This window comes from Pundamilia nyererei, unplaced genomic scaffold (genome assembly GCF_000239375.1).
Source record: "Pundamilia nyererei isolate P.nyererei 1_Seehausen unplaced genomic scaffold, PunNye1.0 scaffold00080, whole genome shotgun sequence".
Classification (NCBI taxonomy): domain Eukaryota; kingdom Metazoa; phylum Chordata; class Actinopteri; order Cichliformes; family Cichlidae; genus Pundamilia; species Pundamilia nyererei.
Window position 1 is genome coordinate 972076 of NW_005187481.1, and position 23571 is coordinate 995646.

Consider the following 23571-nt stretch of genomic DNA (forward strand, 5'->3'; position numbering starts at 1 on the left):
GTATTGAATAATGAAAATAGACTTCAATAATGAAAAATATATTAATGATAAAATAAACACAAAAATAAAAGTAATTTAGAAGACATTAATATAATGAAACAGAATTAAATGTAAAGTAATCAATAAGATCTAGTATAGTCTTGCGAAATTCTGTTACGTTATTTAATTATTATTTGATACAATAATCCAGTGGAAAGAATGTAGGTAGACGTACGGTGTTACGTAAAAGCTCCTCAACCACACTTTAAATACAGGTTGACTTTGTGTCGAATGTGCTAAAATTAACCAAAGGAATCTTTTAGTGAGAAAATAAAATCATTTTAATAAAAAAATATGAGAATACACACATTATTTAATCTATCGTGGTTTATTCGTGTTTTTGTGAAGCTAAACACTTTAATTACCGTTATTTCTATCAGCAGACAAATGGGACGAATATGCGCGCGCTCGTCTTTCGACAACATTTACTTGAAGCTCTGTCATTGAGAAACATGGCGGCCTCCACAAGAGCTGCAAACGCTGCTGCTTCCAACCCACAAGGTCCAGCTTCGGTCGGCCCGAGCGTGGACAGCCCGAGTCTTCAGTACAGTATGATTCTGGAGCATCTTATCGGTGACAAGAGGCCCGTGAAGGGCCTGAACCCCGCCGTGATGGGGGGACTGCCCGTGCCTCCGAAAAGCGACGAGCAGAAGATGATCGAGAGGGGAATGGAGAGCTGCGCCTTCAAGTCTTTGCTGGCCTGTGTGGGAGGTAAACGGAGACATTGAGAGTGTAACAAACATCACAAGGGTTTGGTGTTTTTGTGCCTGTTTGGCTGCTCGTGCAGAATATTTCGTGTGCTAAGTCACCTCAGATATACGAGGCTATGGGAGCTGTAATGCTATTATACCAACAAACAGCAAATTAATCAGTCATCTGATCAAACCAATCGGTCATCGATATTGTCTTGTTTTAAAATTATGTATTTGTGTTCAGACATAAGAAACGTAAAAGCAACATTTTAGAGCGTTTTGAATAAACAGGTATCAAATAATCAGTTTATAATACAGCCACGATGTTGCCCAAATGTAGCCATTCAGCTCAATAGCAGAAAAGATCTGTATATATTACAATTTTAAGAGTCTGATGATGTTTTTGCTCACCACAGGGTTCGTCCTTGGAGGAGCATTCGGCGTTTTCACAGCTGGAATTGATACTAATGTTGGCATCGACCCCAAAGACCCTTTGAGAACTCCAACAGCACGAGAGGTTCTAAAAGACATGGGCCAGAGGGGGATGTCCTATGCCAAGAACTTTGCCATTGTGGGCGCCATGTTCTCCTGTACAGAGTGCATCATAGAATCAGTAGGTCACAGCTTCTTACATCCTCATGTGGGTTCTGACAGACTCATAGTGGACAAATAACCTCAGACTGGAGTTCAGAACAAAAGGCAAAAATGAGCAAAGGCGATTCATTTTCAATGTATCCATCAGTCTCTTTAGAATAATAAGGAATGAATGAAATAATGATAACAGTTTGTCAACAAGGGTTTGAGATGTGATGTGAATCCATAACATGGCTTCAAAGAGGAAAAATGCTCAATATGTGGTCAGATTACTAGAGCACCATCAGAATCACTGAAGACATATTATATATGTGGACAGCAAAACATTTTCAGCAAAGTAGTTGCAACTTAAGCTAAGTTTGTAAATGTGCAAATAGTACAGCAAAGGTGGATGCCAGCTATCTCTTATTAGTCACTCCTCTCTCTAAAATGTAGATGCCAGTATTATATTTGCTTTGCATTTCTTGCTTTTATTCTAACCCTGCAGTACACTGTGGTAATAACTGTCTTTTTTGTACCTGTTTTTCATTTACAGCACAGAGGCAAATCTGACTGGAAGAATGCTGTGTACAGTGGTTGTGTGACTGGAGGAGCTATTGGCTTTCGCGGTATGTAACTTACTTTATTAACTAATAGTTTGCATTATAGCAAATTTATGCATTTTGTCCACGTGTTTATTTTTCTGTTTTGCAGCTGGTCTGAAGGCTGGTGTTCTGGGATGTGGAGGCTTTGCTGCATTCTCTGCTGCAATTGAATATTACTTGAGGTGAAGCTCTATGGAGTGGCTCGATGGACAAAAACATAAATATTACACATGTGGACCAGAGAAAGAAGAATCTCGCTGTGAGCTCGCTAACCGTGATGTTTCCCTGCACATCAAGGATTGCTGTTAAAGCAGAATTGAAGTGTACTGTTCAAACACAGGGATTTTAAGTGGCACCACAGTGGGCTAAAGAAAACAAACAAACAAACAAAAAGACTTGTCTGTTTTTCCTGTGACTTTCATATTGTGGACAGCTGGATCAAGGAATTCCAATTTCTCATGGTGAATCTTCAAAGACAGAGCAGAGTGCGTCTGCTTCAGTGGCATACTGATCAGGTGATGAAAGCTGAACTTGTGTGAACTTCACTCTGGGTCTGTAAAAACTCAGATGAGCAATGCTCTGCCTGTAAAACATTTCTTTGATGTGTAAGTAACTAATCCACACAGGATTATTTATAATAAAAGCATTTTTTAAAATTGTGGATGTACTACTTTTCCTTGATTATTAAAGGACTACAACCCCCAAACTAGTCATTACCTTTGCTTTAATTTTTTCTTTTTTTTATTATAGAGAAGGTAATCTTCAGGAAAGGTTCTCCAGGCTTCTTGAAGGACATTCAATTCAATTCAATTTTATTTATATCGCGCCAAATCGCAACAACAGTCGCCTCACGGTGCTTTATATTGTACAGTAGATCGTACAAAAATGGATACAGAGGAAAACCCAACAATTATATGACCCGCTATGATCAAGCACTTTGGCGACAGTGGGAAGGAAAAACTCAAAAAAAAAAAAAAAACAGAAAAACTTTTCTATCTGAAGATGGTGGTGTTGAAAATGTATTTACTTTATTTATTGTTTAATTACGTTAGCACAGTAGTGATAGGAAGACCCCAACCTTGCCTTCCTAATGTGGGAGCCAACCAATAGGACCACTCCCTCCATGTCTGCGACTAGTGAGCCCACAATCATCACCATCTAACAAGGTACCAGTGATATTACTTTCCACTTGTATGCACAATCATACTGGGTCACAGGTTGAACAGATATCCACAGGTGGTATAGGGGAAGTCCGGTAAACAGGTCACTGGTGGCAGGAAACTAAGTCAGTAGGTCAGAAGGGGCCAGCTGAGATTCAGTCTCTGAGCATGTTACATGTAGTACACTGGGGTGGGGTGTAACGCTGATTGTCCGTCAGCAAAATTCCCTGTTTGAATTGTTTTCTGTCTTTCCCATCTTGTTCTTCATGTTCCTTTCATTTTTGCTTCCAGTGTCCAGCTGATGCTGATGTAGATGGTGCTGACACACGGTCATCTGGATCTTCATCATTGTCTGAGGTGATGTCTGACAATTTGCTGCATGACCTGACACGTGTGCTGCCTATCTGGTCATCAGTTTCTTCTTTCATCTTTTATTTTTCTGTCATGGTCCTGTGTCATTTGACCAAGCTTTTTGTGTTTATTATTATTATTATTATTATTGTTATGATCTTGTGTTCTAGTTAATTCTGATTATGTGTTCGGGTTTAAACTTTTTAGTTTTAAGGGTTTTGGTTCTGTTTAGTTTCTGCCCATGTGTTCCTTCTGTTCTCTGTCTGTTACTGTGTCTCTGAGTCCAGTCTGTGCGTTACCTGTTTTATTTTGAAGGTCTGTGTCTTATGTCCGTGTGTTCAATTTGTGCTCTCCCTGTCTCGTCTGTGTAATCAGTGTCAGCCGTGTCTCACAGCTGTTTCCTCTCAGTCCTGTTCACCTCTTGTATTTAGTGTCTGTGTCTTCCCCTGCTCGTCGTTGCATCATCCCTCATTCTACTCTGTTTGCCCGTTTTCCTGCCTGTTGCTTTCCAAGTTTAGTTAGTTTTCTGTTCAATCTGCAAACTCCCAATAAAGCCAGTTGTTTGACTTCACATTTGTCTCTGTGAATCCTGCTCCTGGATTCCTGCCTGCCTTCACACAGCCATGACATTTTCTTCTTTTCTTTGTTATTTATCTTCCTTTCTTTAAGTCTCTGTTTTCCTAATTTTCTGCTTTGCTCTTTCTTTTCACTTTTTTCTTCTTATTTGTTTCCTGGGTTTGTTCCTGCTGCTTTTATTGGATGCAAGCTCCTCAGTAGAAAGAAACACAATGTAGGACACTCGTAGCTTTGGAAGATGGGTGCAACACTGACTGTCCAGCCTAGCTCAAAATTCAGTGTTTAAACATTTTTTTTTTTTTAGCTCTCCTACACCAGCCCTACACCAACATCATTTTGTGCAACACCATCACGGTTTTGTGAGTGGTCTCCTCTATCCATTTTTTGAAAACAGTCTGCTACAATAGACTGGAGGAAACTGGTCGGTACAGCTGTCAAACTTTAGGTGATTGGTTTAAAACTTTTAAAATGTCCTTGAAAATGATTTTAACCGGTGACTTTGAAACTTTTACAGGTGAAGCATTTTCCACAAAGCCTTGAATGAATTATAGTGACAGAAAGAGACCACAAGATGGCGCCATTTTTCACGTAGTAGATACCGCCTGTTGGCTGTTTGTTTACGTTCACACTACTCCATGAGAATTGTGCATAAAGTTTAAAGTATTCTTCGGGCTTGGTTTGGTCTTGGAATACGTAGTCTATCATAGATATCAATGACATGCTGTTGGTGAAGCACTCTGTACCTGCAGTTTGTTTTTTCCAAAAATGTAACAAACAAAACAAGGACACACATATTGATGGCTGATATCAACTCCACTCAACACAGTGACCAACGCAAACTCGGTCACACACTGGCTGAGTTGCACTGACTGACCAAGCTGGTGACCAGCATGAGGAGGAGTACCCAGGCTGTTGTGGCTGTGTAAGGTTCTTCTACATGTTCCACAAAAATTAATAAATAAATTAGGCGAGGGAAAAGATCTACTTACTTTTTCTGTTCTCCAGCCTCAGTAACTTTCACACAGTAACAACTGCTGTAATATTTACACCTCTGATGAAATGTCATAAGTGTTAGCTTTATTTTGATACCATGATTGTTTACACAGAGTTTGTAATTGCAGAAAAATACTCCAATAAGTTAATGGAAGAACAATGAAAGCTTAGTCTACTGTTAGCATATTTATTAGGGCATGCCCAGAGGTTCTATCTATGGATAGGAACACAGCTGGAATTTAACATAGTACAATGTACTACTCAAGTACAGATTTACTATATTCTTTTGTTTTTACGTTATGCTACTTTCTGCTTCTACTTCAGTGTTGTATGCATATACTCCATCCTATTTATGTTAAAACGTGAGTTACTTATTGTTTTTCACGTATTAAAAAAAGTTACCAATAACTGTTGCATATGATGCTTTTTCACTGCATATAAAGCTACTCTGCAGCATATAATTCAAATCACAGACAATCCTGCAACATTAAAGTGAAATAACAAATTAAAGGGAAACAGTACACTTTAATAAATCAACAATTGTAATTACATAATATAATCGTGAGTCTGAGTGGAAGCATTCTGCATAATGATAGCACTTTAAGGTTTTAATTTAGGTACTTTAAGTATATTTGTTGCTAAAAAACCTTTGCCTAAATAATTGGCACAAATTAGGATTATGACTTTCTTAAGGAAAAGAGTCTACATAGTGTTTCATTAAATGGTAAAACTGTTATTCAATACAAAATGATGTTTAAACTCTTCCAGTATCACCCGCCTACAGCCCCTCATTCTCCTCAGAAACTACAATCCCACAATGCCTTGCACTTTTGGCAGCATTTCTTGTCGACGTGGGAAGGGAGGGATTCGGACGCAAACAAATGTCCATGGGTTTGCTGTCGGGGTACGTTAGAGATAACCGTGAAATGTCAGGTCGGTTTGACAGATAACTTGGCGACATTAGAACCATGTGGCTCAAACCCGAAGAGATTCTGCTGAAAAATGCTTTTAAATTGTGGGTCACCGAGAAGGATAACGAGTATTTCGTGCTGCAGAGGAGACGAGGGTACGGAGAAGGTGGTGGCGGTTTGACAGGTAATGTTCGCGGTTTTGTTGTCATATCGTATTTTCGGGACAGTTGCTGCGGCTTCACAAACCACAAGGAAACACGCAAGTTAATAGCTGGTTAACTCGCGGAGAATTTCCCTAGCTAACTAGATGTCTGCCACTGTTAGGGCGGGTGCTGTTACACAGCCTACTCCTCAACCGAGAGGGGGGGGGGAAAGGAAAAGCGTCTTTGCAACAGGTTTGAGCTATGGGTCCAAATTACGTGAGTCAGTTTAGGTACTGAACAGCTGGTTTACGTAGTACGTGTCAGTTCATTGGCCCGTTTGGTTTGTTTCATGTTTCTTATAGCTGAGTGGACGGGGGGGTCTGTACACTACACCGCTGATTTCATTTCCTTGGGGCCTGTATTACAGGCTGTATTCACTTTTTTAAGGGATTGTTGTGTCACCCAACAATTTAGCAACTTATAAAAGCAGAAGTATTCTGCTTGTTGATTTTCCTGGTTTAAAAAGGGCATTTCCACTCTGCTGGTGAGCTGGGTCAGTTTGTGAACAAGTGCACCTGTTTCTCACACAGGCTAGAAATTAAACCTGGGCAATTGTAATGTCACTGCTGTGTCAACTCCCCAGATAGTAAATGCATCAGCCACTTTGTGGAGAGACCCTGATGCTCACTCGAGTAGTCACAATGTAGCGTTATATATACACAGTGTGTATAAATAATTTCTTTTTCCTGCAAACTATACAACATCAAGTTTATCAAGTCCTTAAATTCCTCCCAAGTAAGTTTCCTCCCAAGTAAGTTTCCTCCCAAGTAAGTTTCCAGTTTAACCCACAAGACCTTCTTTACTAACTTAGAACTCAGAGGAATACTTCTAATACATCCAGCTTTTGTAGATTATCTATTACCATCTACTAGATTGTTAATAATGTTGTCAGTGGCTAGAAATGTACTGATGTCCTAAATTGTCAGGGTTAATGATAATAGAGGTTAAATAGTATGGTCCCCCCCCTTCTCCAAAGCAAACGGCACTTTACACCTGAAGTATCACCATGCTCTGCGCTGCAAAGTGTGTTTGTTTGATCTGCTGAATGCTTTACTACTTGGCAGCTCATCGTTAGAGCATATTTGGGGGTGTTCAGCAGGGTGGCCTGTCTAATGCTGACGCGATGCATAGGATAGTGGTTTCACTTCGACCTTGTCAATTATTCATGGAGGGCACGTCAGAAAGAAGTTGTAGAGGTAACAGATTTAGCTAATTTTAGGCCTGACGAGGACCTGGGGGATCATGCATTTCCGCTGTCAGTATGCGTTCAACACAGTCTGAGATGTAGCTATGAACAATGACTGGATAGTCCTGCACAGACTAACTAAAGGCAAATGATTCAGCACATAGTGCTGTTTATGTCATTTTTGAAGGGCAAGAAATTATTGAAGGCTTCTATGAGGATTCATGTGCAAATCTGATATTTATCTTTTTTTTTTATACATCATTGTACTTTATGCTACAGGCCTCCTTGTAGGAACCCTGGATACTGTGTTGGACTCCACTTCCAAAGTGGCCCCTTATCGCATTCTGCACCACACGCCAGACTCACAAGTGTACTGGTCAATAGCATGCGGTACGCCCCTCTGCATTTTCATGTCAATATTGCTGTCTGTTCTCTAGTTGTTGCAACATTTCTTCGATTAAGCTGACCTTAGTATTATGTGTTTTCCTCTTAACATTTGGTCAGGTGTCACCAAAGAGGAGATTATTCAGCACTGGGATTGGCTGCAGCAGAACATTATGAGGACGCTCTCTGTTTTTGACTCCAGCGAAGACGTCACCAGCTTTGTACAGGGCAAGATTAGAGTGAGACTTTAGGAAGACCTTTTTTTTTTTTTTAATCCCCAGAAATGTTGATTACTTGCTTTATTATTATATCTATAATATATATAAACAGTCTGCAGTAACCCTGTGTACGTCACATTTTAGGGTCTTATTGCAGAAGAGGGGAAGACATGCTTAGTGCAGGAGGATGATCCCGAGAAGTTTCGAGAAGCCCACTTGAGGTTTGAGAAGTGGTTTGAGCTGCCACCAGAGGAAAAGCTGGTCACATATTACTCATGCAGCTACTGGAAAGGAAAAGTACCCTGCCAGGGCTGGCTCTACCTCAGCACAAACTTCCTGTGCTTCTATTCATACCTTCTGGGAGCTGAGGGTAAGCAATTTCTCTGCCATTCATAGCACGTGCTGCTGCCTGTCTTTAGAAAGTTGATTGGTGGTAATAAAGGGTGTGACAGCTGCTAATTGCTGTCATAGTGGGTTTTTATGGCCTCAGAATCTTTCAGTAGTTCTTTTGTTCCAGGTAATGACAGCTTTTTAGGTTTTAAGAATAATTGTATTTATTTTTTTCTTTGTTTCCAGCAATTAATTTAACTACTTCTTTTTTTTTTTTAATGCTGTGCAGTTAAACTAGTCATCTCCTGGGATGAGCTTTGGAGGCTGGAGAAAACCTCTAATGTCATTCTGACTGAGAGCATCCATGTTGTGGCTCATGGAGAGGATCACTACTTCTCCATGCTGCTGCACCTGAACGAAACGTTCGTTATCATGGAACAGTTGGCTGACTACTCCATCAAACGTCTTTTTGATAAAGAGTCCTTCCAGAGAGAGCCAGCGCTGTCTGACCCGCTGCAGATTACAAAGAGGTAATATTTTGTACGCCGTGCAGTGCAGCTTCACACGATCCTGTTAGTGCCAGATGCAAAGTTAAAGAACCCGAGAAAACAAAGTATGACTTGAGTCAGATAGGGTTTATGTTTGGTGTGACCTGCCAGGATTGCCAACCAAGTCACGCCTGAGCTTGCCAGTGCCAGTTCTTTAAAGACAGTTCCAATGTTTGTTTACTTTTTCCCATTGTTTTCATTTGATCCCAGTCGACAAGGGAGTCACGTCCTGTTATTTTATAATAATATTTAAGCAGTGTGGATCATTTTGAAATACATGTAAATGGATGACTGATGTGAATAGAGGCTGGAGGCTGATGTTTGTGCTCTTCTGTTTCCACAGAGGGCTAGAAGCTAATGCAAAGAGTGAGCAATTCAGGACATTTTTCAGGCTTCCCAAAGAGGAAAACCTGTTAGAGGTGCACGAGAGCTTCTTGTGGGTTCCCTTCAGCCATTTTAACACGCTTGGCAAGATTTGTCTGTCGGAGAACTACCTGTGTTTTGCCAGTCAGGATGGAAGTCAATGCCATGTCATTATTCCAATGCGAGAGGTAAAGTCAAACAAAAAGTGTTTTGTCTTTAAAAAACAAAAAAAACAACAACCTGATGAACAACAGAAAACCTCATATGTGACCGTCTGTCTCCTTATTTCTGTCTTCTAGGTTGTTAACGTTGAGAAACCAGACTCCAGCAGCAGAGCTTTAACGGTGTGCGTGCGCGGCAAGAGGGCGCTGCGTTTCTCTGAGGTGCGGGACTATCAGCGGCTTGCCAATACAATCCGTAGTAGGTGTGGGATTAGTGCCAGCCCACAGCACTCTGCTTCATCAGAGGTAATGTGCTGTGATTGTTTCATTTGTGCCATTTTGCTTCTCTTTAAACGTCATCCTGTAGTTTGCAGAGCTGTCTGACATTGAAAATGATTAACGTCTTTGTCATGAAGGCCATACGGGGAGAATGTCAGTCTCTCATAAACCACTTTGAGGACAATCCAGAGGACGTAACTTTAATGGTGGGGCAGAAAGACAGCAGCAAGGCCGTGAGCACCGAGGCTCTCATGACTGTTTTCCACCCCCAGGATGTTGAAAACCTTGATCCCAAAATGGTAAACAACAGAGTTCATCTGCTCGAATGAAAATTGATTTGTTTTTACTGGCCTTTTGCGTAAAATCACCAGATCACATGCATATATCTGCATGTTCTAGTGTGCAGCAGACATCTTCATATGTGCTTGGATTTGTGCCCATACCCAAAAAAGTAAAAAGCTGTTCTACCCAGAACTAAACAGGATGCACTTATTATTGGTGGGGTGGCTGTAGCTCAGGTGGCAGAGCAGGTCAGCCACGAATCAGAAGCTCGGTGGTTCGATCCCAGGCTGCCTCCTGGCAGTTGGGGTTAGTATCTTGGGCAAGGTACCCCATGTTTGCCTACTGGTGGTGGTCAGAGGGCCCGGTGGCGCCAGTGTCCGGCAGCCTCGCCTCTGTCAGTGCGCCCCAGGGCAGCTATGGCTACAACGTAGCTTGCCATTGCCTGTGTGTGAATGGGTGAATGACTGAATGTAGTGTAAAGCGCTTTGGGGTCCTTAGGGACTGAGTAAAGCGCTATACAAATGCAGGCCATTTACCATTTATTGGAAATCTATAACCAAGACTCCATCAGTGTCCAATTTGCACATGTTATTAACAAGCTCAATTAATCTACAAAGTCAAAATGAAACTGTAACGTCCATAGGCATCTAACCTGTGACTCCTGTAATCTATCCTCTTAGCTGAAGTATGTGGTAAAATACATACAGACTTTATGTTATTTATGTCTTCCTGATTGACACAGCATGGTTAATCCCCTGATGAGGAAATGAGTTTAGCAATCTTTGGATTATTGAATACAACTTCTGCTCTTTGTCCTTTTAAAGTATAATAATGACTACTGGTTTGCTGCTTTATTTACAGTGTAAACACAGCACATCTGTTATGTACAGTTTGATCAGGGTCAAGTCTGCTCAGGTATTACAAATAATGTCAGACAGATCTGGGACTTTATGTAGATCCAGATGGGTTTCTGTGGTTCAGATGGGCGCATGAAACTGTCTGCTGTGAGTGTGGATGACTGGTTAGTTCTTGGGTGTTGTTATAAAATCAGATGAAGAATACATGAATTTAAAAAAAATACACGTTTTATTAGTAGCACTGTTGTGTGTGCTGCCTTTTAGAAGCACAGCCTTTCCCTCAGTAGCCACCTTGTAATGCCTCCACATGCTTATTTTGAAAGAATGTAAGAAAACAACTGGTCAGTGGTACATAGAAAGTGCATGTATACAATCATGTCTCAAACTGAAAAACTTTCTTCTGATACTTCTGGGTTAACAGCTTAAGGAGAAGATGAAGGAGCAGTCTTGGAACATCCATTTCTCTGAGTATGGACGTGGTACGAGTATGTTCTTTACCAGGAAGACGCGAGACTTGATTGTGCGCGGCGTTCCTGAGGCCTTGAGGGGAGAGCTGTGGATGCTTTTCTCAGGTTGTACATCAAAGTTGCCGTGTCCCGTATAGTGACGAGCAGCATCAGTCAGTGGTTAATGAAGCCTTGTGTGATCAAAGTTTCATCTACTGAAGTGCTTTTTTTACTTTAAACCGAGTGGGGGCTTTTTTTTTTGTACACTCTGTAGGGGCTGTAAACGACATGGCCACTCACCCCGGCTATTACACTGAGCTGGTTGAACAGTCTCTGGGCACAAGCACTCTGGCTACAGATGAGATTGAAAGAGACCTGCACCGCTCTCTCCCCGAGCACCCGGCCTTTCAGAGCGACACAGGAATCTCAGCTCTTCGCAGAGTCCTTACTGCCTATGCCTACAGGAACCCTAAAATTGGATACTGCCAGGTACTTAAAATAACTTTTGAAATATGTCCTTCCCTTGCCTCTTGTGATGATATATTATACCATTGTGTACTTAGGAGGAGGGAGAAGCCTATTAAACCATACTGTTTATTTCTCTCCTGTTCAGGCTATGAACATTCTCACCTCGGTTCTCCTACTGTATGCAAAAGAAGAGGAGGCTTTCTGGCTGCTGGTAGCCGTCTGTGAGAGGATGCTGCCAGATTACTTCAACCGCCGAATTATTGGTAAGAGTGGAAAGATTGGCTTCTGCTGGATACCTGGCAGCGTGGCATTTTAATTATGCCAGGAGCAAAGTCTCACTATGAAAATATTTTGTCAGGTGCTTTGGTTGACCAGGCTGTGTTCGAAGATCTGATTAGAGAAAACCTCCCCCAGCTGGTGGAACACATGACAGACCTGAGCTTCTTCTCCTCCGTGTCTCTGTCCTGGTTTCTCACGCTTTTCATCAGTGTGCTGCCCATAGAGAGTGCCGTGAACGTGGTGGATTGTTTTTTTTATGATGGAATCAAAGCCATCCTGCAGCTTGGCCTGGCCGTGCTGGACTACAACATGGAGGCTCTGATCAGCTGCCACGATGATGCAGAAGCTGTCACCATCCTCAACAAGTCTGTGAATGCAAAAATTATGCATGTCCGAGACTTTTAAATATTATTACACTGTAAATAACACTCTCCCTCTTTGTCTGTTGGTGTTGTTCCAGGTTTTTTGACAGTGTGACAAACAAAGACAGCCCATTGCCCCCGACAGTGCAGCAAGCTTCAGTAGGCAATAATGATAAAGCATCTCACATCAGCGTAGATATCAGTGAGCTGATCCGAGAGGCCTATGAGGTATAACTTTGTCTCTAATCGGTCACAAACTAAAAGAGCAACCTCCCCACCGTTTTTTTTTTCTCTCAATAAAACTAAGTTGTGTCGGTCTTTGCAGAAATATGGAAATATTCGTTCAGAGGAAGTTGAGAGTTCACGGAAAAGAAACAAACTATATGTGATTCAAACACTGGAGGACACAACCAAGCAAAACGTGGTAAGTAAGCTTAGAGTAACTAGTACAGGGGCCTGTTCGGACACAGTATTACACAAGTTATATATTTTATATCTATTCAGGTTTTTGTGGCAGTTTTAGATGAGTGAAAACTTATTGGCTGCCTTGCATTTTATTTCCCCCTCACCCCTTCAGAGTCCTGTTTGCAGGACCTGGATTAGGGTGCCTAGTTGTGACAAGTAAAAATAGGGATGGGAGGCTTGAGAATGCATTGATATCAATTTTGTTCTTACAACAAAATCCAAACAAACATGGCCATCAATGTTTGCCCAGCATACAGAATGGAGCAGGCAGCGGTCATTTTAGGGGAAACAGATAACTTATAAAAGGTCTTTAGAGCAAAATATGAGAATTGCTCTTACAAATGATGTCAGACCTGCCTTTGCATTTACTCTGGTCACCAGGAACACATCTCCCGAGTTAGAACAGGCTTCTCAATATGTGTGAAAAATATGAGTGAAAGTAATTTATAGATTGAATTGTAATATTACTGTGGCCTTAATAACGAGGTCAAATGTGTTTTCAGATCCGTGTGGTGTCCCAAGATGTCAGATTCAGTGCCTCACAACTGGACGAGCTTTATAATTTATTCAAAGTGAGTCATGAACTTCAATGTTGTATCTTTATTGTCACCATGCTTAACTGTTTGTTAGAATAAGAAAGACGGACAGGTCATGCTTCCTTCTCTGTTTATCTACTTTCAGAGGCAGCATTTCCTCAGCTGCTACTGGACAATGAACAGCCCAGCTCTGCTCCATCATGATCCCAGTCTGGCCTATCTGGAGCAGTACCAGCTGGGTTTCCAACAGTTCAGCATGCTCTTCTCCCTGCTGGAGCCCTGGGCTTTCTGCAGCATCAAGAGCACCCTCTCCCTCTGGGTTTTCCGCCTGATAGATGAGAACCAGGATGGTCTCATTAACTTTAAAGAATTCTGCTGTGCCCTTGGTACATTTGTTGGTTCTCTGCTCTGTTCTAGTAAAACTTTTAACCTCAGTGTCCCCACTGCTGAAACTATAACTTTTGCGTCTCCCACAGATACTTTATACACCGGATCTTTCACAAATAAGTTGAAATTTCTCTTCAAGCTCCACCTGCCACCAGGTAAGTAATGAACAACTAATAAAACCAATCTCAGTTTAAGACTAGATCGTTAACTTCTCTCTCATGGCCCTGTGCCCTTTATTTTGCTATCTGATTTTCATCTGCCTCTCATAAACTACACAACACTGTCTTTAACCTCTGACCTCTTTCTTTCACACAGTGTCTATGGTGATGACAAACTGCTTTAGGTTCAAATGCAGCAAATGTTTTCAGACTGGAATCTATATAGTTGATGCACGCTGCAGCAGCAGACTGATAGAAGCAGCCCAAAGTGAAATAAAAGGTCACATAGTTACGTCAGTCTGAGGTCTGCAGGGCTGAAATGCACACGGGTTGTCATTTCAATAATTCAGCCCATAACCCAGCATTTGATGAGTGAGCACATTGCCTCGGGGAAGAAAGTGTCCTTGAATGTGTGACTCTTATGTGCGTGATGCTTGTTGAAGGCAGGGGTAAGAATAGCGTATGCTGGGTGAAAGAGTTTGTCATGGCAACAACAGGTCTAAGGAGCTGTGAGGGCATTTAGCAGTAGGCTAGTTTCTTCAGAAAGAGAGACTGTGCTGCTCAAATTACAACTGACAGCTTAGCAGCAGATGAGCACTGAGTCACCGCTTGTGATGTGCCAGGCCTGTGAACATCAAGCAGCAAAGCTTATTTTGTGTCTCATGGAAAGTGGACATTGCTTCAGCACCAAGGACAGGTCACATCCTGGTGCCACAGTCTAAACAAGATGGTGGAGAGGCACTTCAAATTTGCCACCTGTGCACTGATCGCTGTTTTGTTTGCTTCCTCTGTATGAATAAGAGGGACTGGAACTGGGCCAAACGCTACATTGAAATGATTGGAGCCATATCCTCTTCAGAGCTGAGACGCTGCAGGTTTTTCAGTCCAGAAGAGCTGTGGAGCAGCTTTAGTCGCTTATCAGTTTCAGGCGGAAAGCAGTGACCACTCAGTTACGTTAGCTCTGTTGTGATTGGCTGTAGTGACCGCAGCATGTCTTGTTGTACCTTTTTAACTTAGAGCCCTGTGGAAGTCTGCATTGTTCTTTATGCTCTGTAGTATTTTATACTTCAGGACACTTTCATTGTTGGAAATTCGGTGGAAATGTTTTCTCCACTTATTCTTAATTAGTTTGCATTCAGAGGTTGGTATTGGTCTTTTTGCTGAGAGGAGTGCAATGTGTAACTTATGTGGCAATATTTAGGCTTATGCAACACAAAGCTATCAGGAAAATAATATTACATTTCTGGCTTGTGATGGGAGTTGTTTAATCTACGCATTTAAACCAACACGCACACATGCACACACATGTAGACGTGGCTCAGGTTGGAGCAAAAAAAGGAAAAATTCGAGTGTTTCTTTTTTTTGATGCATGGAATAATACTGTAGCATGTTTAATATTAACAATTCTATACACAGCTATTTTTAAATCTAAAAATCGGATACCTCTGTGTGGATTTAACATCTGCGTTCTTTAGTTATTGGCCAGATTTACTAACAATGTAGAAGGAAATCATACAAAGGATAAAATGTATTCATCACCGAAAAAAGCATGTTTAGATCTATATTTCTGGACCTCAGCTCTACTGTTTTGCTATAACGGAGCAGAGCTTAAAGTGGCAATTAATAAATTGCTCCAGTCTCATATGGCATACAAAAATAATGCTCAAAACCTCAGAGAAATTTGTGTCTTTATGGAGGTGGCATAATAACTTTAACACATGGCTCAACCAGAATCTGAATGTAAATGCTTTGTTTGTTTACAGCCTTAGGTCAGCTGTTGTACACAAATTTCAACTTAATGTGGTTATAAACCTGAGCTGACAAAAAGAATGCTGTTTCGACCTTCATGATCACTCAATGGTCTCCATCAGTTTGTACCAGAGTTCACCCTTAAATCAGATTCTTATTGATTCTCCCTCAGCTGTCTTCCATAGATCTGAATTGCTTCTCTTTTTCTCATAAGAGACAACCATATGCATTAAAAACTGCTTTTAGACCATTATTTTGATTGGTAGTAGATCCTCATCAAATCTGCATGCGTTGTTGACTCCTTTGTGCTGCTCTTGGTAATTAATGTTTTCATTGAAACAAACTGGCTTAGTAAATCTAGCCCTAAACTCTGCTTTGCTCTTGTGAATTCTTTCTCCTTTGTCTTTTCTTTCCTTTCAGTGCACTTACAGACAATATCTTTTAGCCTTCACAGGTAGTCCTTTACACTTAAAGGAACAAAGAATCCAGCACTTTATTCCAGTGACTGAAGATTCTTCTCACTTGAGTAGACTCACTGGTTAGCTACCTCTTGTCCTTCCTCAAAACTCCAATTTAATTTCCTCTTTTCTAACTAAATATCGCAATAATTCTGTCTTAACACTTGCGTGGAAGCATTTTTCTCTACAGTTTGTTTATATGCTGCTTCCCTGTTTCAGCCTTTGATCTTCCAGAAGATGGTGTGATAAGGAAAAGCCCTGAAAGAGGTAATATTACACCCAAATTTATGACAAATGATTAATGGCTCCAACAAGGATTTGTGCAAGGATTATAATTTCTTGTAACACAGTTAAGTTTGTCAATTAAACTGACAGGAAGAGGGAAGGTTGACCTGCAGGCCTATCTGAAACAATGGCAGAATGAAATATTAAAGAAAGAGGAAACCATCAAAGACCTGCCCAGAATTAATCAGGTAATTCAAACCATGCTTTGTTGTGTCCGTGCGACTTCATCTTTTTCACAATAAATTGACTCATTTAACTTTCCCCCCCCCCCCACATTTCCATCGCAGACTCAGTTCATCCAGTTCTCCAAGACCCTGTACAACATTTTTCATGGTGATCCCGAGGAGGAGTCACTGTACCGAGCCGTGGCTCATGTGACCAGCCTCCTCCTGAGGATGGAAGAGGTGGGGCGGAGGCTGCAGGAGCCGAGCAGCCCACCCGAGTCCAAAAAGCCTGCCAATACCACTGCTGGCGAGGAGTCTTCAACTGAAGAGTCCTCCACAACCCCAGAGAGCTCTGACACTTCCAGCTCCCACAACAGTCAAGACCTCTCAGAGACCGAGTGGTCGTTTTCCTTCGAGCAGGTCCTAGCATCTCTGCTCAATGAACCGGCCATAGTCAGCTTCTTTGAGAGGCCTGTTGATATTCAGATGAAGCTGGGACAAGCTAAGGTCGCCCAGCTGAAGTCAAAGACCAATAAGTGAACTAACACTTTGCTTGTGATTCAAACCTACAAGTTTCCATGAATTTCCTTTCTCCACTTGAACAGGGTGGTGGATTTAGTGGGACACAGAGTTAAATTACTATCTACTGATACTATCTACCGATCACACATGAGGAGGAATCATCAGAGACCTGTTTGTCACGCAGATGATGAAGAACATCAGAGACTGATAAAACACGTGCAAACACTATTCTGTAATAGGTCATTAATGTGCAGTATATTTTAATGTTCAAATGCACTCTCTCACTCGGCCACAGTTTCTTCAGATTTTCTGTTAAGAAAAAAACAAAACAGTTTAGTGATGTGCTTTATAAGATGCTAATTTCCACTAACACGAGAGGAAGGATTGTCCCTTTCCTTCTCTCTCCAGTCCACCTACATAATAAATGACATAAACCGCATGATGGAGTCTGCAAGAGGATTCTCTGGTTGGAGAGCTCCATGTATGTTCTCTTTCAAATTAGCTATCACTGCTGTAAAGTGAAATTTACTGTAAATGGTAGTGTGTCCTCTGACGTCAGTGTCTCATAGTGTGCGTTTTGCTCTAAACATAAATTATGAGAGTGCAGCTTTTTAGTTAACGCAGGCATGAAGCAAACAGTAATATGGCTGTTTGAAGACGAGTTGCAGTGTTGTCGTTGGTAGCCAGGAAATGAACTCACTATTGGAGTGAAGACGTCACAACATGAAAAGTTACACTGCAGTTGTAGGTGCATTTGCAATAATGTACAAAGGAGGATGCTGTACTGCCACATCTGTCTCTCCTCCAAAAACGGCACACAAAAATGGTAAACATGTCAGGATTAGGGGGATTTCATGTGGGTCATACTTGAAAACATGTAAAGGGAAAAAAATGTCCACCTTGCAGCTGCAGGTGAGTAATCTGCCTCCTCTAAAACTGTGTCTGATATTCACAGCGTGATTGGTTAATGTGTCGTTTGCTTACGTCCGTAAATGTAGGATTTTACGCTCCTGTTAGTGCGGCATTGTACACATAAAGGTCAGTTCAGTAGTTGTTTGATTATTATGTATATATAAGGTTTGAATGAGAATCTAATATACAGAAGCTGGGAGGGTGTTGCAGACACCTTAAACCGTTTGAAGGACATTTTGTGTTATCAACTCTCAGGGTGACATTTGTGTAAAATGAACGGGAGGAAAGGGATATTTTTTTCAATCTGGGACATTACAAAATATATGTGATACACAGATTGCATCTTCTCTGTAACACTAAAACATAAAGCATGTGTAGCATAGTTACTGGAGTTGCCACATTATGCCAGCCTTTGACAAACAGCCATTACTGCTTGCTACAGAGAGACAGCATAATCACTATAATTTTCAATTTTCTGCTGCTTCTTCTTATACTTTCAGCCTGTGAATAATTTGCACTTGTTTGAGATGTACAAGCTTTACACATGGCTGTGTTTTGGCCAGGTTTGCAAAGCGTGAGTTCAGAGAGGTCGTAACTGATTCAGCTACAGCTTGTCATCTCCAGGGGCCAAATTCACACACTTTTAGCTTTTTTTCTGCCTGTGTTTTTAAAAACAGTGCTTTAGATGCTTCTTAAGTGCAGCTGCAGTCCTCTGTTTCCTATATCCTATATTTCAGTTTTTGTCATATGAAGGGAAAGATTTATTTTCCTGTTTAAGTGCTTTTTTTTTTTTTTGCTTTTTTTTTTTTAAAACTTAGGACTTAGGGACCAATCATAAGTGCTTTTTGTGTAGTAACTGCATTATTTAGACATGCTTTATATTCATAGTATAAGTTGTTCTAACTGATAATAAGCGTTTCTAATTGGAGTTAATCTTAAAATGATTTACATGATCAGTGCAATGAAGCTATCAAAATACGCTACATTGATCTTAAATCCAAAGCTTGATGAGTGACCTCGGCGCTCACCAGAGAGTTGAAACAGTACTGACAGTCTCAGCAAGAGAAATCAATAACTGATCATAGTGCAATGTTTCAAATCAGCCACTCAGTTCATTATTTATAGCGGTCACATCACCTCTGACCTGGCGTGACGCTTCAATCTGACTGTTTGCCTGCAATTTAATGTAAAAGGATTTACATGGATTATGAGTTATTGCATGCTTTGCCAATTTTTGATTACTTGATGGGTTGTTAAAGATAAGTGAAGAGAAAAAGTATGCTTTCAAGGATTGATTTATCGTTCTTTTTGCTAGACCAGTGATTAAGAGAAACTTTTTGATGTGCACTGTTTCCTAACCATAATTATTCAGGTGTCACTTCTGAAAAATGATGGTGGCAGTAATACTTTTTCATGGGAAAATGATAGAAAGTACACGAATTGGGAGGAAGGAAGAATTCAGAGGGTTGGAAGTCTTTCTCTGGCATGCTGGCAGTTCTCCCATTAAGCATGAGAGTGTATACAGTTGGCATGGATAATACTCCAGCTGCTACTGCTGAATAAGTATGGTTAACCATATCCTCATCGTCTACAGCTTTTGTTGTTTATGGCTTTTGACTGAATGTTTGATTTGCACAATATCTGATGCTGAGATATTTCTGTTTACTTGCTTGATTATATTTTTTATTCTCATACAGATGAACTAGAATAAAGAGTAAAGATTCTATGAATGATCATCAGTGACCACAGTTAATTCTTGCTCACAATGTGACACGCGCACACACACACACACAGTCACACGTGACTTACACGCATTTAATTCATATTCATGACACTTGAGCTTCAGCTTGTGCGGGTTATTTTAGTCTGTGTGATACCATATGGGGATAGTTCTGTTTATTTTTGCAAAAGGGCATAGAAGACAGTCTTTTATCATAACTGATTAAGAATCTCCATAAGCGAAAAGGGTCAGCATTTTTATAAGCTACAAAACACAACATGGTTTTGACAATCATCAGTCACTGCTGCTGATGTCAATGCACCAGTGATTTCAGTTAGAGTTGGAGGAGGGACAGATAAACAACACTGTAAATGTCACAGAAAATAAATAAACATCTTGAATAAATACTTTAATTGAATATTTAAGAAATATATTTGTTAAAATTAAAAATTATTAAAAATGTAATCTTCATTTTTTAAATTTTTTTTAAAAGAAATTAGAAATAAAAGAAATTAATTTCCATATTCCATAAAAATTAAAATATTCCATATTTTAATATAACCAGTGAGTCCATTCAAATTAATTAATTTTTATTGTATTTGGTACATCTAGCATTAAAAAAATTACTTGCAAAATTAATTGTGCATTTATTTATTTATATTTTTGGGGAGGGGGGGTGATGACGACAGAAGTCTAAAAAAAAAAGCCCTGCATGTATCAAATATCGTACGCTAGACAATAGGGGGTTAAAGATTTCCATACAATAACACTTCGCGGAGATGTGTTGATGTAATTGTGAATAAAACACTTCCTGGCAAGATTTTCTCCTGAGGTCTGTAGATGTAGATGGAACTTTCTCATTACGCAAATAAAAAACAGCTGAAATCATCACAGCATGCGCAAAAATATTTACATATGTCCAATTATTGCCCAGCAATATTCTAGTTAGTTAGTCTTCTTCCTCAACACCAACAAACAACATAAATAAACTATTTAACAAGAATATAATACGGTACTATAATGCACACGGTTTCTTGAACAGTAAATGAGTGCTTTAAAAGCGTTGGTGTGTGGTGGGAATACAATGCTGTTAGACAGTAGAGCATACTCAAAACAGTTGCCTACTTTCTGGCCTCCTACATGATATGTACAGTATGTTGGGGTGTTGAAGGTCACCTTTTAGTGACTTTCAGAAAAAGAAGCATGATATGAGTCTTTTGCATTAGTGTAAAAGCCTGGTCTGTAACACAGCATGAATTCATAAAAACATAGGGTCATATGACAAGGCCCACAATAAGTCATCAGTTTTGCAGTAAAAGGTCCCATCCTTGACTTGTCCAAGAGCGTGAACTGTCAGCCTGATTTATGAGGAACAGTGGCACTCTATAATGAATGGTCTCTGCATACTATTCTGGCTCAGAGATTTGGTTGCATATGGTTGTTAGCCCAAAGTTCATAACCTAATGACCCCTGTCACCTGTTCAGTTTCCCGTTGGGTCTGTCAAGGAAGATTTTCCTGCTTTGGAAATCTGAGAGATTTTATTTTGGTTTATAACATTTGCCTTAGCCTTAGATCATGCCCTTGTCATGGCTAAACCAGCATGATGCTGCTGATGTTTAAAATATGATCATTCTCAGTATGACTTGTGATCATAAAATACATATGATAAAAAGTTCAAATCAAATAAACTACAAAACTTTTTAATTTACAGCTACTGAATATTTACAGTTCTTAACAAATACATGCATGAATAAATGAATGCATGAATGAATGAATGAATGAATGAATGAATGAACAGACTGCCCTTGAAGTCCAATCAGTGTTTGGCTAAATGAATCATGATTTACCAAGCATACGTGCAGCTTCATAATTTGATGAACTGTCTATTCTGTATTTATTTTAGTTTGCAACAGACTGCTATTTTGGTTCCCTACCCACAGTTTCACCCACAATCCTCCCCCAAGTGTGCAAGTGAGTTATTTTGGGCTTGGAGACAGGAAGCCTTTGAAGCATAGCTCTCACCAGTATGATGGCATGTGTTTTGGAAATGGGTCCATCCACACTGTCCTCAATCTGTATGTCTTGGTGCAGCTGGTGGAAACCGAGCAGCTAATGTGACAGCCTCTTGTAAAAGAAAATAGCAGGGCTGCACTGATATACTGCAGATTGAGTTAACATTGCAACACAGCTCTTGGACAGAAAACCCCCCAGGTCCCATCAGTATTCAAATGTTGAAATGTTGCATCATAGGCTAACTTCGAACACTCAGAGGAGCATAGTATTCAGCGATTAAACTAAGTAAGACTTTAAGTACACCAGCAAACTGCCCCACTGACCATATCCTGTAAGGATTTGCCTTGGATGTATGCAAACCATTTCTCAGGCTTCATCCACTGAAAGACTAAAACCTTCACAATGCCATGACTATCCAAACCAAACTTTGCCAATCACACTTTCCAGATACTTGAAATCTAAACATAATGCACATATTAATTACAAATTAAGTGAATGAACGGTTTCATAATCCCTGTAGTATTACTCATCTCATATGAGGCCTGCATGAATGTCAAGTTGCTGTTGTTTGGCTCTGGAACTGTGACATTTGCTGTGCTGTGAGATTATTAATACATTTTGTATGGCTAAAACTTTCATTTGCATCACACAATCATTGACTGCATTCTATAAAAGCTGCAAAAGTGTGTATGTGACATCAATATAGGTTTTTGTTTTTATATACTTATTTTTTCAAATTACGAAATGTCTTGATGTCTTGCTAAACAAATTGAAATATATTTTGATTTATGCTCAATCATCCAGGTAAGTAAATCCCAAAAGGTTGATTCTGTTCATCTGGACATAACGTTTTCAGTGGGAGAAATATTTGTCACTTCAATTCTGAGAATGAAGAAGTCATTTGGATGAGTGATGAAACATTTTTCCCACTATCTTGTGAAAATTCACAAAGAGCAGTGAGTATCGTATTACCTGATCACAAACTGTACAAAGAAGAAAGAAAAATTTAATTCAGTTTTAAAATTCTGCAACCTGTCAAATCAAATAATCAATCAATCAATACTTTATTTGTATAGCACATTTAAAGACCAGAGGTACACCAAAGTGCTTCTCAATAGTAAAATATGAAATAAATGGTAAGTGGACTGATTCTTATATAGCGCTTTTCTACTCTCAAAGTATAGTACTCAAAGCGCTCTATACAATATGCCACATTCACCCAATCACACCCATTCTCACAAGCACTTTATCTATACTTAGTGCTATCTAACTACATTCACACACATTCACACTCCGATGGATGCATCGGAGAGCAAGTTGGGGTTAGTATCTTGCCCAAGGATACTTGACATGCAGACTGGAGGAGCCAAGGATCAAACCACCAACCTTCCAATCAGTAGGTGACCTGCTCTACCTCCTGAGATACAGCCACCCAAGTAAAGTTAATTACGATAGTAGAGTACAAATACATTTCCAGACAAAACGAGCACTAATTAACCCAGAAGCACTATGCTAAAAGAAACATAGAAATCCCACTTTGATCCTTGAGTACATCTGATATTCTGAAACAGGGATTTTGAAAAAACACTTGTTTGTTTTGGGGCTTTTAATCAAAGTACATCACAAATACAATACAAGGAAGCCTGTATCCCAGCATAAGTACTTTCTGTATTAAATCCTCATCAATAAGCAAATATTTTTGCAGTAATTTAAGCAATAAAAGCAACAATCAATAACATGGGAAAAACCACAGTTTCTTTCAGTAAAACGTTTTTATTAGTCCAGTATAGCTTATTTTATCTTCTATTCTCATCTCACAGTACTCATTTAAGTAATACAGCTGTAAACAAAAACGTTTTGAGTTACCAGGGGTCCGTTCTTCGTACCTCGCTAAGTAAGTTAGCTGGATTTGATTGTTGACGATTTCGCGTGATC

The 23571-nt window shown here is 40.1% G+C and overlaps 2 protein-coding genes across 3 annotated transcripts; both read left to right on the forward strand.

Annotated features, from left to right (window-relative positions):
* The first annotated feature begins 424 nt into the window (after window positions 1-424).
* Window positions 425-2607, forward strand: timm22 (translocase of inner mitochondrial membrane 22 homolog (yeast)). Its single transcript, XM_005737839.2, has 4 exons — window positions 425-750; window positions 1148-1344; window positions 1861-1933; window positions 2019-2607. The coding sequence occupies exons 1-4, from the start codon at window positions 438-440 to the stop codon at window positions 2093-2095; spliced, it is 660 nt and encodes a 219-aa protein (XP_005737896.1). The 5' UTR covers window positions 425-437; the 3' UTR covers window positions 2096-2607.
* Window positions 2608-5840: 3233 nt separating this feature from the next.
* tbc1d8b (TBC1 domain family member 8B) lies at window positions 5841-19636 on the forward strand. 2 transcript variants are annotated; one of them, XM_005737840.1, is made up of 21 exons: window positions 5841-6084; window positions 7569-7679; window positions 7794-7912; window positions 8036-8261; window positions 8511-8751; window positions 9113-9320; window positions 9432-9599; window positions 9710-9871; window positions 11133-11283; window positions 11432-11646; window positions 11771-11888; window positions 11984-12269; window positions 12365-12494; window positions 12592-12690; window positions 13235-13303; window positions 13413-13653; window positions 13744-13809; window positions 16007-16099; window positions 16239-16286; window positions 16395-16492; window positions 16592-19636. In XM_005737840.1, exons 1-21 carry the CDS (start codon window positions 5958-5960, stop codon window positions 17006-17008), a joined length of 3393 nt encoding a protein of 1130 aa, XP_005737897.1. In that variant the 5' UTR covers window positions 5841-5957; the 3' UTR covers window positions 17009-19636. The 2 variants fall into 2 exon arrangements, with proteins under 2 accessions (XP_005737897.1, XP_005737898.1); XM_005737841.1 differs by lacking the exon at window positions 16007-16099.
* Window positions 19637-23571: the final 3935 nt, after the last annotated feature.